Source organism: Malus sylvestris, chromosome 8 (genome assembly GCF_916048215.2).
Source record: "Malus sylvestris chromosome 8, drMalSylv7.2, whole genome shotgun sequence".
Lineage (NCBI taxonomy): Eukaryota > Viridiplantae > Streptophyta > Magnoliopsida > Rosales > Rosaceae > Malus > Malus sylvestris.
In genome coordinates, this window is record NC_062267.1 from 10,378,904 (window position 1) to 10,395,694 (window position 16,791).

Consider the following 16,791-nt stretch of genomic DNA (forward strand, 5'->3'; position numbering starts at 1 on the left):
TTGGTCCAACAAATCATAGCCGTTGATGAGAATCCTACAACTGAAAAACTTTGCCAACAAATTAAGCACACCAAAAACCCCAGAAAATCAACTTCCAAGTTTCAATTTTCAATCCATCAAATCAGATTAGAAAATCAAACCAATAATACCGAATAAAAAATAAAAGATAATAATTCACACTAATCCACTGCCCTCAAAAAATGAATATTAAAGCAGATTGCCTGTGACTTGTAGATAAAGTAATGAATAATAAAAAAGCCAATATAATCCCAACACGAAATCCGGTGGCCCGTGACTCAGACGACAGTTGCCGATGATTCTGTGTTCACCATGAGGTTGAGAATTAAAAATTTATTCCTGGCCGCACTATTGGTGTGAACGGCCAGGATTGAATGATTAGGAAAAGATCTCTTTCACTGGCGGAACCAGAATTTTACAAATAATAGGGTTATGATTTCTATGATAAAAAAAGGTTCATTGCACCATTCCATCAAGCCTCTGGCGAGCACCTATCAAAATTTACCAACATTCGCTAAAAGCTTGTGATGACATCTATCGATAGCTGCTTGTTCTTCTAGCATCTACATCTGCCAAGCTGCGCCTAGGCTAGCAAACTGTCAAGACCTGCCTGCCAAGACTTTCTGAGCAAGCATTACAACATCATGTGGTGCGCACAACTGGGTTGCACACAAAAAAAGGAGAAGGAAGACTCGGGAAAGAAGGAAGAAACTTGGAGAAGAAAGAAGTAATGCTAGGCTGTAATTTAACGTTTTTCACTCTTTCTCTAATTGGGATCATAGGTAAATATACGAACAAATATACATGGAGTCAGGTAGTTGTTGGGTCATAAGCAACCATTAACCTTGAGCTGATTGCGCTACTGATATCTCTTTTGCTATATATCATATATGTGCTTATGAGACTTGCGTAACTGGAAAGTTTTGATGCTTAGCAAAATGGAGAGTTAAACTACTCATCGGAAAATGTTCTCATAAGAAACTCTGCCTCCACCAAATTCTGGCATGCTGCCATGCACGGCTCATATAGTTTTAGAGAGAGAGAGATCACCAATAATCTCCACAAGAACACAAGCCGTCCTCAAACTTGTGAAACCTATTTGCATCTTTCACCAGAAACACCACCTTCAAAACCTTCGACAAACCTTTGATAAATGCATGGTAATCCCTACACACTCTCAAGTTCTTGAAAATCCTAATCGTCTTGTCCCCTTCTCCGTCTTACCACGCACCAACACCAGTTTGATTGCCAACTTCTCACTGTGAAATCTCAAGCTCTCCTCCTTTGACACCTCTTCCACGTAGTGCAGTGCAAACCTCACCCCGTGAACAGAACCCAGCTCCGATTTTATTATTTTCTCCATCTCTATCAATACTTAATGAATCTTTTTAGTAAGAGGATACGTCTTATCTCTGTTGTAGAAGAAGTAGACCTCCTTATCTATCTCCACCTAACTGTGTCCAGCCTCTTTCCTTAACCCTTTCATTTTAAACAGTTTTCTTATTCTCTCGCACACTTTCCAGTACCCGGCCTCAGCGTAGATGTTTAACAGCATCGCATAATTGATAGGGTTATTGTTGTCCATTCTCAGAAGTGTCTATCCTACTTCTTTACCTATTTCCAAGTCCCCATGTACTCTACAGGAACTAAGCAGAGTTTGCTGTATTCCAACGTTTGGTTTTAAAGGCATGGTGTCGATGAGATTCTTAGCTTCTTTTACGCGTATAGCTCTTCCAAGGAGATCAACCATGCAAGCATAATGCTCTACATTCTGTTTAATACGGTTGTCGCAGCACAATCTTGAGAAGCATTCTTGGCATTCTTCGACTAGTCGAGAATGGCTACAGGCTGAGAGCGCGGCTATGTAAATCACTCCATTGGGTTCAATGTCATCCGATAGCATCTGGTCGAAAAGATAAATAGATTTCTTTCCAAGACCATGCTTTCCGTAGCCAGTGATCATAATCGTCCAAGAAATTACATTCCTCGCTGGAGTTTCATTAAACAGTCATTTTTCCTCGTCTGTCAATCCACACTTGAGATACATATCCAGAATTGAATTAGTCACTAATATGTCTAAACCAGATGGGATTTCAATGGTGAAAGCATGCATTTGCTTACCTTGTTCTATAAGAGCAAAATCAGCAAACACACTCATAAAGCTTGATAGAACAAACCCATCTACTTTATGGTCGACACTAACCCTGAGCTGCCTAAACAAGTCCATAGCTTGTAGTAGATTGCGTTCTTAAGCATAACCAAGAATCAGGGAACTCCAGGACATTAAATTTTTTTTGATCGATTTGATCGAATACTCTTTGAGCTTCTGTTAAGTGCCCGCATTTGACATACAGATCAACAAGAGCACCGGCAACAGTAGTCTAAACTAAACGCAATAATCCTTTTGTGATTAAGAAGGAATGTATTTGGCTTCCTTGCCGAATTGCTCCAAGGCCACTACAAGCCTTGAGCATGCTTGTAATCGTATACTCATCGGGCACTTCCTTGAGCCTTTGCATTTTCCTAAACAAAACCAAAGCTCTCTCCCCATTTCCTTCAAGCATGAATCTGGCTATCATCGCGTTCCAACTGATAAGATTCTTAACTGGCATCACATCAAGCATTTGTGCTGTTTCGCGAAATTTTCCATATTTCGCATACATGTCGAGGATATAATTACTCACCACTGTCACCCATTCAAAACCAGATTTGATGCACATATTGTGAATCTGCATTCCATTCTTAGCAATTCCCACAAATCCAGACGCCTTGAGATTGAGCGAAAAAGTGAACTCGTTTGGTTTAATCCCCAAAACCCCCCATTTTGCAAAAATGAGACAGTGACCTTTTGGCATTGCCGTTCTGTAAGTAGCCACACATTAAAGCCATCCATGAAACCATATTTCTCTCAGGCATTCTATCAAGCAGTTCACAGGCAATCCCCATTCTACCACATTTGCCATACATATCTATAAGATCATTGTTTAACATCAAATCAAACCCAAATCCCATTCTCATCACCATCCCATGAGCCTACATTCCCTGATGAAGTACCAAATTCCTCGAACAGTTTCGAAGGAGATTCGCCAACCTCTGCCACTCATTCATCCTTCTGAGCAACTCCGTTATGCAAAGTCCCCAACGAGAATTAGCGCCTTAATTGGAAAATTCCTTCAAACCCTAGTTACTAAATTGCAAAAGCACAAAGGGTTATAGAGCATCCACGCTCAGATTGTGAAGCTCTCGTTATCACAGAGTAATTTCCTGGTTACCAAAATGGTGGACGTGTGTGACTACATTGGGAATTTGCTCTACGCTGGTTCGTTATTCAAGCAAGTAACGGAGTCGAACTTGGTTCTATTCAACAAGATTAGAGCTTATACGCATAATCACATATATGATTTAGCAATCAATTTGTATAAGTAAATGCTCCTCAGAGAAGCAGAGAACCAATTTTTCCTGACAAATTCACGTTCTCGTTTGTCATAAAATCTTGTGCCGCGATTTTATATGAAGTTTTGGGGAGGCTGGTTCATGCCCAAGTGTGAATTTTGGCTTAAGTCGCATTTGCTGATAGAGATGCGTTGATGGATTGGTAAACGAAATGATAATTTAGAAGATGCACATAAGGTGTTTGATAGAATGTCTAAACGGGATATGATGTCTTGGAATAGTATCATTTTCTGGGTATGTTAGATTGGGGCAAATGACAATGGAAATATGGTGCCTTGGACAGATGGTTTCAGGGCATACAAGAATTGGGTGCTACCTGGATGCTTTGGATATTTTCTGACGAATGCAAATACTGGGTATTGAAACCGGATGAGATCAGTATTCTTTCCGTTTTGCCGGCATGCGCGCAGCTTGGAGCTATGGAGGTTGGGAAATGGATTCACATGTACTCGGATAAGAAGTGGCCATTGCAGTTAGGGTTTGTGTTTGCAATGCCCTATTTGAAATGTATGTGAAATGCGGCTGCATTGACCAGGCTTAGCAGTTAGTTGATAGCAGGGCTGGCGAATAATGTGTTCAAGAGATGCAAAGAGCAAAGGTTGAACCTAATGCATTACATTTTAGGTCTTTTATCAGCCTGCTCACACGCTGGTTTATGGAATGAGGTAGTCAAATATTTTTATTCTATGGGAGATAATCATAATATAGAGCCAGAAATCGAGCTTTATGGTTGTTTAGTTGATCTTCTGGGACGTGCACCTTGATCAGGCTCTTGACAGAAAAAAGAAGATGCCGATGAATCTAGGCTCAAAAGTTTAGGTTCGTTGTTAAGTTCCTGCACGACTCACTGCAACCTCGAGATTGCCATTACCGCGAGAGAGCACATTTCGGAGCTTGAACCAGAGGATGCAGGGAACTATGTGTTGCTTTCCAATATCCACGCATACCTAAGGAAGTGGGAGGATGTGTCGAGGATAAGGAAACTCATAAGAAGCAGGCGCACAAAGAGAACCCTGGGTTACAGTTCAATCGAGGTTAACAATATGGTTATGGAATTTGTAGCAGGTGACGATTTAAAACCATTTGCAAAAGACATTTTCCATGCTAGAGCTGCTCGTTTCTGAGCATAACATACAAGATGATAAGTTAGAACCTATACAAAATGACATGATAATAAAAATATCGGAAATTCGAAAGCAAATTTGATCAATTTGACTGATATAAACTAAATTTCCAAAGAAAAACATACAAGATGATAAGTTAGAACCTATACAAAATGACATGACAATAAAAATATCGCAAATTCGAAAGCAAAGTTGATCAATTTGACTGATATAAACTAAATTTCCAAAGAAAAACATACAAATCCTAATCCTAGTTGAAATGTTATGCAAAAGAAAGGCCACATACAACAATTATTGCATACACAGCATAATCCATAAACAGAGCATCAAGTACCTTCTTCCCCTTCAAGCCTATCCCCAAAGCCATGCCTAACCGCTCAGCCCACTCATATTCGGTGCCACTAAGATTTTGACAATCACCGAATCGGGCAGGCACTCTGGAGAGTCTTTGTGGACCAATGTCGAAAATCCATGCCAGCACAAGTGTGACATTGGTCACCAAAACCAGGTACACAGGCCTAAAACCCAGAAGGGTTTTAACCATTTTACTTCCAAGTAAAGGAAAACCAAAATGGGCAAAAACCACCAAGAGTGCAACCGCCATGGAAATGTAAATTCGGGTCCCTTCTGATGCTTCAATGGCGCTACTTATTCTATTTGCAGTGAAAAGTCTAGGCTTTTCAAACGACAATGATGACGGTGGTAATTCATTATGAACCATTGATGGTGATGATTCATTCTAAACCGTTGATGATGATGATCGTATTTTCTCAATCTCAGAAGTGAAAACTGCAATCCACAACTGCCATTAGCAAACACAACAACAACAACAACAACAACAACAACAACAACTAAAGATAGAGACTTTTGGATATAGAGTGAAATAGGGTACTTGGGATTTAATCAGGGACGTGGGTTCTAGTTTGGGACGTCGGTGATTCATTCTGAACTGTTGATGATGATGACCGCTTTTCCTCAATCTCAGGAGTGAAAACTACAGACCGACACGCCATTAGCAACTAAAGATTAAGGCTTTTGGAGATAGAAAGAAAAAGGGTACCTAGGATATGATCAAGGACGTGGGTTTTGGGAATCTGATCAGGGGAAATCGATAGCTGGGATGGCGGGTCTGTATCTTCACTGTGAGTTGTTGGGTGTGGCGGTGTTGAACAAGAAGAAGAAAAGGGTAGGGTTTGGATCCGACCCGTGATTAGGGCAAGGCAGTCGACCCCTCGCTCCATAATCTTCCTCTGTTAGGCTTCTCTGCTTTTTGTGACCATATTTTTCAATCAATCGATAACCGCTTTGTATTTTGCTTGTGGGCAAAAGCAGTTCATACTTCTTACGAGTCTGATATCAGTTCTGGTTCTGGGTCGGTTGGTTTTGGATACCGCCTTTGATTTGGATCTGAGTTCGATAGTTGTGAAATTCCCAACTTGACCTCATATATTAACTAGCCTTTTTTATTTTTTATTTTTTTTCAAAAATATATTTCGTGAGATTTGAACTCGAGACCAGTTTCAACAAAGTGGAGACTGAGTTTTAATGAGAACGGTTACCAGCTATTAATTATATCTAGGGATGGTATTGGTACCATTACCGTACAAAAACCCATGTACCAATTACCATACCAAACTTTTGGTATGATAAAATCTATTACCATTACTGTGCCAAACTTTCGGTATATGGAATTTTAGCATGCCAAATAGTTCGGTTGGTATGATATGGTAATGATAATTACCACTTTGTTTTGGACCATTCTTTTGGGCCAAAATTTGAATTTTTTTTTCAACCCAATTCAAGGCCCAAACGTGTTTTGGCCAATCTCTTTGGGTTTCTAATACAATTTCCTTCATTTTCTCATCATGATCCACAAGGAATTGCAAGAGCTCTAAATAATTCCCCCTATTATTCGAAGTGTCACTCTCATCGTGGCCACGAAAAGGAAGGCAACAAGAACTTAGTGCAATCTATTGATGCATTCAAGCAAAGACGATATTTCATACACTCTTCTTCTGACTGTTTGATCACAACTGCTTCAATATGTGTCTTTTGGTTCATTAGATAACTAGCCACTTCTCTAGCTTTATTGTGGAAACTACCAATAGGACCAACATGTTTGTCAAAACATTCTCTTGCATTCCTCCATTTCTTAAAGCCTACCCCAGTGAAGGCATCACTTCCTAATTGTGAAAAGTTGATTTTAAAGAGATACCAATGAAGATAAAATGCCGCATCTTTAGATATATTATACTCCAACCAATCATATTCTTCAAACCACAAAACAACAAATCGTCGCTTTTTTCTTTGCATGCAAAGTGTATGGGAAGTCATACTTTGTAGGCCTATAAGGTCCCATTTGCAAATATGTTATTCGGATCTCATCTTGAATATTAGAAGGATAGTCCTTCATTCGAATTCTTTTTCCCGGGTCTCTCTCAAGATTATTAAAATCAATGTCACACTCATTTTGTCTTGAGCTCGAACTACCTGAACAAATAGATGGTGCTATTGGCTTTGGCTTGAAAAATCTTTCGATATTTCTTATTTCCAAACTACACATTTAACCAAAAACACAAAACATATACCAATCAACCAATAAAAAAAAATTCCATCTAAATTTCAATGATAAAATGAGTATACAAATATAAAACATATCAACAATCATATCAATAATAGACTAAAAATCTCCACCAATATCTAATATAATTTAATTGAGATTAGATTAGAACACCAAATAGTGGTGGCTTGGAGAATTGAAACAAGTGGAGGTATGATATTGGAGTAATGTAATTATAATATGGGATTGGGTGGGATTAGAAATTTAGGGTTTTGCGGGAATATAAGAAAGATGGGGATTAGGGGGAAAAGTAGAGGTGCGGGGAAAGGAAAGGGGACTCTCGAGAAAGATGTGGCCCATGTGGGGCTAGGCTTTAAAAGAATATGGAACATCATGGATAAATGGCAACGTTTGTCTTTTTTGTTTTTTTGTTTTGTTTTTTTAAATTAAAACAATTGGCCAAAACACTGCCGTTTTTGACCAATTGTTAAAAAGGCCCTATTTTCTTTAGTCTCCCCTGTTGTCTTCTTATCCATTGCACCTGCAACCTACAGCATATACCTCGTGTTTGAGTACAAGGGGTCCCTCAAAAAATTTCAAGCAGCAATTTAGGATCGCCAAAGGGTCCTGGGACCTCCCAAGTCCCTCTGTAGATCCGCTACTAGACATCAGTGATTCATTCTGAACCGTTGATGATGATGACCGCTTTTCCTCAATCTCAGGAGTGAAAACTGCATACCAACACGCCATTAGTGTCACATCCAGGGCTCGACTCCGTCGTAGCACGATATTGTCTGCTTTAGGCCTCGACCACGCCCACACAGTTTTGTTTCTGGGAACTCACATGAGAACTTCCCAGTGTGTCACCCATCATGGGATTGCACTTGCGCGAACTCGTTAAACTTCAGAGTTCTGATTAAACCCGAAGCCAGTGAGCTCCCAAAATGCCTCATGCTAGGAAAAAATGGGAATATACATATAAGGCTTAGATGATCCACTCCCCTGGGCGATGTGAGATGTCACAATCCATCCCTTCTTAGGGACCCGAAGTCCTTGTCGGCACACTTCCGGCCAGGGACTGACTCTGATACCAAATTGTCATATCCCGGCCCAGGCCCTCACCACATTTCGGGCTCAACTCTGTCGTAACATGATATTGTCCGCTTTGGGCCTCGACCACGCCTTCATGGTCTTGTTTCTGGGAACTCACACGAGAACTTCCCAGTGGGTCACCCATCTTGAGATTGCACTCGTGCGAACTCACTTAACTTCGAAGTTCAAATGCAACCCGAAGCCAGTGAGCTCTCAAAAGACCTCGTGCTAGGAAGAGATGGGAATATACATATAATGCTTAGAGGATCCACTTCCCTGGGCGATGTGGGATGTCACAATTAGCAATTACACCAACAACAGTAACTAAATATTAAGGCCTTTGGAGATAGAGAGAAAAATGGCACCTATGATATGATTAAGGACGTGGGTTTTGGGAATCTGATCAGGGGAAATCGACAGCTGGGATGGCGGGTCTGTATCTTCACTATGAGTTGCTGGGTGTGGCGGTGCTGAACAAGAAGAAGAAGAGGGTAGGTTTTGGATCCGACCCTTGATTAGGGCAAGGCGGTCGACCCCTCGCTCCATGATCTTCCTTCGTCATGTTTCTCTGCTATTTGTGACCATATTTTTCAATCAATCGATAACCTTTTCATATTTTGCTTTTGGGCAAAAGCAGTTCATACTTCTTACGAGTCTATCAGATATTAGTTCTGGTTCTGGGTTGATTGGTTTTGGATACCGCTTTTGATTCGGATCCGAGTCCGATAGTTGTGAAATTTCCAACTTGACCTCATACATTAACTAGCCTTTTTTAATATTTTTTTTTTCAAAAATATATTTCGTGAGATTTGAACTCGAAACTAGTTTCAACAAAGTGGAGACTGAGTTTCAATGAGAACGGTTACCAGCTATTAGTTATATCTAGGGGTGGTATTGGTACAATTACCGTACAAAAACTCATGTACCAATTACCATACCAAACTTTTGGTATGACAAAATCTATTACCATTATTGTGCTAAACTTTCGGTATATGGAATTTCAGCATGCCAAATAGTTCGTTTGGTATGGTATGGTAATGGTAATTACCACTTTGTTTTGGGCCAAAAATTAATTAATTTTTCAACCCAATTCAAGGCCCAAACATGTTTTGGCCACCCTCTTTGGGTTTCTAAAACTTTTTTATTTAATTATGAGAATTTTATAGAAATTCATTTAAGAAACAAGAAGTAAATAGATGGAAGAATTGCTGAAAGAACCCAACATCCCTAAAAACCATAGTACAAAGATTCCTAAATTCCATCTCTACATTCTTTAAAATTGTACAAAAATTAATTTGATAGATGAAGCCAGGGAGAAAGACATCCCAATTTGATGAAGAAGAAGATGAGATGGACTGCGAAGAGAGAGAGAGTTGCCGGAATGGGAGCAATATAGATGAAGCCAAAGGCTAGATGAGTGAAAAGATGAAGAGTCGTAGCGCAAGAAGGCTTAAATTTTTTTATTAGGAAAGCAGAGGTTAGAGGGTGAGATGATTGGATAAATGACTAGGAAAAAAAATATAAAGTGCATATATAATGATAATAATACCAAAGTATATATATAAACGAATAAATAAATGATATAATATTAATAGTAGTGGTACGGTACGGTATACCATTGGTAATGGTTTCAAATACTATTACCGTACCAAAAATGTATGGTACAATACAAATACCGTACCATTACCAATGGTACAAATTTTTTGGCACAACTTTGGTATAGTACGGTTGGTAATTTAGTTGGTATGGTAATTTGGCAAAAAATTACACCCCTTCAATTTCTATTTTGTGGTTCAATTATTTAATCAAAATCATTCATTGAAAGTGAGAAGCATGTATTTTGGCAAATTTTAAAAGACTTTTTGGCAAATTTATATGATTTTAAAAGACTTTTTAATAAGTGACAGATTTTAAAGAATTTTAATGGATTCTATAACTCTATATGGATTTTGGCAAATTTAGATGGATTTTTGTAATAGATTTCTATGGATTTGTATGAACTTCTTTTATGAATTACGTAGGATTTTAAAGGATTTTATAACACTAGAAGAACGTATAACAGTGGATATCATACTAGTTCGGATTTCAACAACTCAACTCTCTCTAGCAAGTCTGAGATATGATGCTTCAATGTCTTGGAAAGATGGGAAATATATTAGAAATGAAATAATAGCCATGCCTGTCTTATTGTCAATAGATTCCTAGGCCTTAATGGAACAGGGCATTGATAGTTCTTCCCACGCTAGAAACTAGATTGGTTAAGTAAAGCTGGTTATTATGACAGGCAAGGGAATTCACATGAAATCGAAGCTAAGGCTAGTAAAACAATTAGGAAGTTAATGTCAAAAGGCATGAACCCAAATTAGGCAGATTGGATTACACTTTGACTTGAACTTCTATAACCTATATAAAGAACAATTTGGCATGAACCCAAATTAGGGTTCCTCCTTAAGTAATTAAGCTTGGATTGACTAAACAATCATCACAAAGTCGTAAAGTCACAAAATCTGCGATTCGGCCTAAACAATTATCACAAATAAACCAGCAGTCATTACTTACACACCAACAACAATAACATCAATATGTGAAATAATAAAAATAAACCATACAAGAATTTGGAAGAGAAGCAATACGTTAAGGGATGAGGGAATCGGGAATAAAAAATCAGAGAAAATAAAACCAACAATCATTACTCTTCTATATCTAAGAGAAGAGGACTGCTCTTATTCTAGAGCATGAAAAGAAATCAGAAATCAGAGGAGGAGGGTTGGATTCTTGATGGCATTTGGTATTTATACCATCATCCTCAAATCCATCAAAATCCTTCACTTATTAAAATCCTAGAAAATCACTAGTATTTTGACTACACCTAGACATTTGTGAACGTTTTTAAAATCCTAATCGACTACCGGTGGATTTGGATGTATTCTTTAAATTCTTCTTAAATCCTAATTTAACTACACCATTTTAAAAATCCTCTTTAAAAAATCTTAATGGACTACACTTGGATTTTAGAATGTATTAAGATCCTATTAAATCCCAATTTGACGACACTCCTTTAAAATCATCTGAAATCCAAATTGACTACACCCTTAAAAAAATGTTGACTGACTTTCTTTAACAACAATTATCCACTATTAATCCTGAATCAACGATAAATTTTTGGTTCAATTATTTAATCATAATCATTTATTCAAATTGTGAGAATAAGCGTGTAATACCAGACAAACTAATCATTGGTTATTAACCAGTTATTGATGACAAATGATCGATCAATAACCTATTCACCGTTTACAAAGAAGGGTGAGATATGGGCAATTTTTAGAAGTACAAGTACAACTAGTGCAATTTTCCTTGCCAATTACCAACTTTGATAAGTAGTAACTATTAACTAATAACTATGACTATAATACGATAATACATATTAATATGGCTATACAAATGGCAAATATTGATACTGAATCATGCATGGTTATAAGCAAAATTAATAATCTCAAATATAAGTGATGGGGTGAGAAATAGCGTAACGTAAAAATCATGCATAGTTCAACAAAATTAGTAAATCAAAGATTTCAAAGACCAGATGATCTTCTCAAGAGTACTTAGAAAACTCAGCCAAAGGAAAGAATAATCCACTGCAATTTTTAAGTTAATCAACCCGTTTGTCGACTAAGATAAAACACCCGAAGTCATAGAGATGGTGCACTTCGTCTGTAAACCGCTCGGAAAGTCTGTCCTCCATTCCTGTCAACCTTCTGTCCTTCCTCGGTTGCAGAACTCAAGAGCTTCGTGACTGGATCTGCTTTGAGCTCTTCGTCTGTGAGAGCTTCAAACATGGGGTGATTCTCCAAGCAAGTCTTCATCCAGTCTCCAAGCTCCTCAACATCCGTAATTGTGTATATGATCCCACCAACTTCTAGAACGTAAGCATACTCATCCAGCAAGAATGGACTGATCACTCTACGACGATGATTTTTCTCTTTGAAGTGAGGATCCGGAAAGAGAAAAAACATCTTCGAAAGCTGTCCTTTCTCAAAGTAATTTGGAATGTATTTCATGGAATTAGTCCGAACCACTGAGATATTTTGGTATTGACCAGGATTTGTCACCCTTAAAGCCAAGATCCTTTCTTTGACATACTCTGTCACTTTGTCCCTAAGCTCCATCCCGATCATCAAAGTCTCGGGGAAAAGGGTTGACAGACTTATCAGAAGCCCCCCAAAACCACAACCGATATCTGCAAACTGGATCTTCTTACAGCTATCAACTTGATCGGACGAGGGGAAGTATTGTGGGTAATGAACAGAATAATCTACATGACGTGGGGAGACAGGCACTGGAAAGTGGGAGTCACTCAGAGGGTTGCTGTGTGCTCTTGCTCTGTAGAAACGCTTCCGAGGCAGGCCAGTTGACTTGCTAAACGTCGGGTTTGTTTCCTTTCCCGACATGACTTTTTTCAGCTAACTGCAGAATAGTAACAAGCAGGAATTTCAGGACATGATGCTAAATTATGAAGGGAATCATAAAATGCAAACTAAGTAAAAATTTCCCTCTTGTTGCTTAGGTAACTTAAACCCTCAACAAAGTGAGGTGTGCAGCGAAAGGCCCAACTCCACGACTGTCGATATACACTGCCGGTAAGGACCGAGTAAATTTCACTACGTGTCTTGTACAAAAGATATCAGGGAAAGCAAAATGCAATCACCATTGTAAATCTTAGAAAAGTATACCAATTGCAAACATTGCCTAACCCATTAACGAAATCCCTATTCATTGGATTCTAGCTAGACAAACCAAATCGTAAGAAAAGGGTTTTCCTTCGGATATTTAAATTCACACTCGTGTAACTCCCGAAAATAACTTCAAAGAGGCATTATCACAAACAGGTGGTGGGCATATCTAACATATATCAGTTTCAACAAACAGCAGTAGATGAACATTTACGACGTAAAAATTTAGCAAAGCTAAACAAATTAAATCCCATAAATTGTTCGAATGAAGCTGTAGAGCATTAATGGGCGTCGTTCAGAAGAAGCCTCAGATGGCCGTAAAACCACAAAAACAATGGAAAACCAGAGAGAGAAGGTTTAAAGAGAAGGAACACAGACCTGGGTATCTAATTGGAGGTGAAACCCAACAAAATTTTGAAGCTTTTTCGAAGATGGAGAAGCTCTACTACCAAGTCTCGGAGGCCGGTAGGGAAAGTGCCGAGCGACTGGAATTTATTTTACAGAGCCAGACGCAGTCTGAAGGGTCGGAACGAAACGAAAGAAGAGATTAAAGTTGGGCTCTCCTTCAGGTTTGGGCTCTGGTGTATTTCGAATTCACTCAAAGCCTAGCCCAATTTGTTTAGGGTTATATGATCCGGCCCATCTTGCTACAAGGAAAAAAAGTGCCATAAGGCCCACGGGCCACAACTTATCGACAATGACGGCGTTATTTTCAAGCCACGCTCTTTTGACACACGAAATTTGCACATTTGTTGGCACATTCTATAATATATGTGAGTCTCACATATAGGTGTGTTAATTTTGCGTTTAAGAGCTCATTTGTTATGAGAGGGCCAGAATCACTAATGGAAGAAGCACATGAGAAATGTTTTTCCATAAAATCACTAAGAAATTCGTTTCTTAATAAATCTCAAAAGTAATTTTCCAAGTGATTTTATTGTTATTTTAGTACAAGCTAATATGGGGTGTGCAGGAATCGAACACATGACAGGTGTGTGAGAATGTGAAGGTAAAAAGAATCCTACATCGGTGAAAGGAGGCACCTTGTAAAGGGCTTGTAAGTGTTTGGGCTACTTTTCATTTTGCCAATGATTTTACGGTAGAACCTCAACTTTCTTAATGGTATTAAAGCAAGTTGATCCACGTGTGAAGCTCAACAGCCACACATAATCCACATCATCCAATTTGTGTTGTCCACGTGTTTGGTTTAAAAATTCGACACACTTGAGGGGGCGCGTGAAGATGTGAAGATAAAGTGAAGCTCAATGGTCACACATGCTCCACGTCACCCAATTTGTGTTGTTCATGTGTTTAGCTTGAAAATTCGATACACTTAGGAAGCGTGTGAGGATGTGAAGGTAAAAGACTCTCACATCAGTGGAGGAAAAAATAAAAAATAAAACTTGCAAGGGCATATAAGAGGTTGAACTACTCTTCATATTGCCAATTAATTTTCTAGCATATAAGAGGTTGTGCTATTCTTGATATTGTCGACTAATTTTATGATGGAACATTAAATTTCTTCAAGGTGCAAGGGGTCAAACAAAGCATCACGGATGTAGAAGTATTGCACTTTAATCACTTAGCTGCAAACCCCACGTTAAAATTTTTAAAAAAAAAAATTAAACAAAAATTCAAGCCCCAAACTCCCAGCACTAAAACTGCCAAAATCCACCTAGTGCTCCTAAAATTGAAACTTCAAAATATGCTGTTGTGCTAAACAAACTACATATTACAATCCAATCCAATCCAATCCAAAAATAGTATAATCTAATACGTCGCGTGCTGAGACTTTAGTATATAAGTTATTACATAATGACAATACGTCTAATAATGATCAAATCATGTCTTGAACATACTCTGATCTGAGTTTTCTTTTTTCTTCTGTTCTGAATTAGACATCTACATACATAGTAGGAACCTACATGTATATATGCAGGCAGAAGCAATTAACTTCTCGTCCCTCTCACACACACATTAATGGAAAAGATGACCCAAAAATTCATGCGACGATAACAACATTCCAACGTATGTGTGCTTCTCAGAATTATATACATGTTAATATACTAGGATATATTTAAATTTAGTAAAACCTAATCTCAGTACTCAACAGAAATCCGGCAAAACGTGTCCTTTAATTGGTTTGAGTTTCTCTCCATGGTTTGCTAGTTGTGGAAGTACAAAGTGATTTGCAGGCATGCATGGCTCTAGCTTCTAATTAAGTTCTAATTAAGGTCTAATTTCTCACCTAACTTAACTAATAAGCATCCTGTGTTGATATGGTTTGGACAAGAAATTCCAATAAATCAACTACTATATATAAATTACGTACATATATACGGACATAGTCAGTTTATCAAGCACTGATTAAGTTTAGTACTAGTATTGCTCCACAAAACTATCTATTAACTCCAACAAGGACCAGATTTTTATAGACTTAATCTGCATATACAACATTGGCTAGGTGGCTTCATGAAATCTTTACATACAACTACTCTTTTGAAAATTTGCATCCCTTTTGGGAACAATATTATCTCAACCTCATGCTGCCTTCGTGATCTTTCTTGCACCCTTTCCATCCCCAACAACTTAAATATATACCTAATAGTTAATTTAAAATTTTGCTTGATTATTTTGTGTAGTGCAGGAAGGATGCAAACACATGCATGTGAGATTAACAGCAGCCTGGTATTTTATTGTGAAGTGTTTGACAAGTAGCATGTCTGACGAACATTGTGAGACTGGTTTAGGGGTTAGGGTTCTTCAATCATTCTAGAGAGTCTTCTTTGATATAAACCTATCAACTACTACTTCAAATGTTACGAAAGTCGACAAAGTCGTCCCAATTTTCAAAAGTGAATCGTTGAGCGTTAGAGAATGTGATCAAACACGTCTCCTTTCTAGTCATGTATCCTGAGTCACTCGATTTATAATTTTCTTTACGTTGTTTGTAGATGCACGCTAACTTAAATAAATTTTATAATTTTGTACATATAAAATACGATAAATTGGTTAAATAACTAGATGACTTGTTCCATGAATATATATCTATGTGAGTAACAGATTAACTCAGTCATAACAAACGCATAATCATTCATTCACATCCCAATTTATTGAATGAAACTGTGATATTAATCATGTTTGTGAAAGCTTCTCTGACAAGTAGCTTAATTAATGTAGTCAACCAAAACCCTAGCAAGCTAATATATACATAATCAATATATCTTTCAATTTTAATCTTTGAGAGGCAGATAAATTTGTTTGGATAAATATTGTTGTTACTGGAGGCTTAAATAATTAAATGTTAAACAAAATTACACACTTTAAAACATTTTTATAATCTTGAAAGGAGGATGACAGATGGTAATCGTTTCTGCTAATCAATTTGTCTCCTACTATAAATATTGATAGTTACACAGACAAACGTCTAACAACTACTTTGATCATCATCCTGGCTAATCTTCTTTGACACAGATTATGATAATTTGGTCCCAAAAATTGGACTTGGTTGAAAGTGCCCAAGTCCTTAATTGTTTTCCTTTGCAATGTGGAAAGTGTCCTAATCGTTTGAAGCATTTCACAATTGCAACTTTAACTCCTGTATTTTAGTGATGAGGTTAGTTATGATTATGGAAAGATTGAGAGGTTTAGAACAGAATTATTGAGCATTTCGGCCCACAGCTTTACGAGAATTTAATTAATTAAGCACAGTATGTATGTAGAAGTAATCCATCACAATCTCTCTCTAGATTACTTGATAGACACTTCAAATATGAAATTGGTATAGGGGTCTTGATCAAACTCACCCGTTCTT

At 37.9% G+C, this 16,791-nt stretch overlaps 1 protein-coding gene and 2 pseudogenes across 1 annotated transcript; all 3 read right to left on the reverse strand.

The window, feature by feature from the left end:
* Positions 1-847: 847 nt before the first annotated feature.
* Positions 848-3,777, reverse strand: LOC126631158 (putative pentatricopeptide repeat-containing protein At3g15130; annotated as a pseudogene).
* A 1,000-nt stretch (positions 3,778-4,777) lies between these two features.
* LOC126633165 (uncharacterized) lies at positions 4,778-8,898 on the reverse strand (annotated as a pseudogene).
* A 2,821-nt stretch (positions 8,899-11,719) lies between these two features.
* On the reverse strand, positions 11,720-13,515 carry LOC126633491 (tRNA (guanine-N(7)-)-methyltransferase-like). The gene is made up of 2 exons (XM_050304105.1): positions 13,356-13,515; positions 11,720-12,711 (listed from the first exon to the last, which is right to left on the reverse strand). The coding sequence occupies exon 2, from the start codon at positions 12,693-12,695 to the stop codon at positions 11,937-11,939; it is 759 nt and encodes a 252-aa protein (XP_050160062.1). The 5' UTR covers positions 12,696-12,711; positions 13,356-13,515; the 3' UTR covers positions 11,720-11,936.
* Between the last annotated feature and the right edge of the window lie 3,276 nt (positions 13,516-16,791).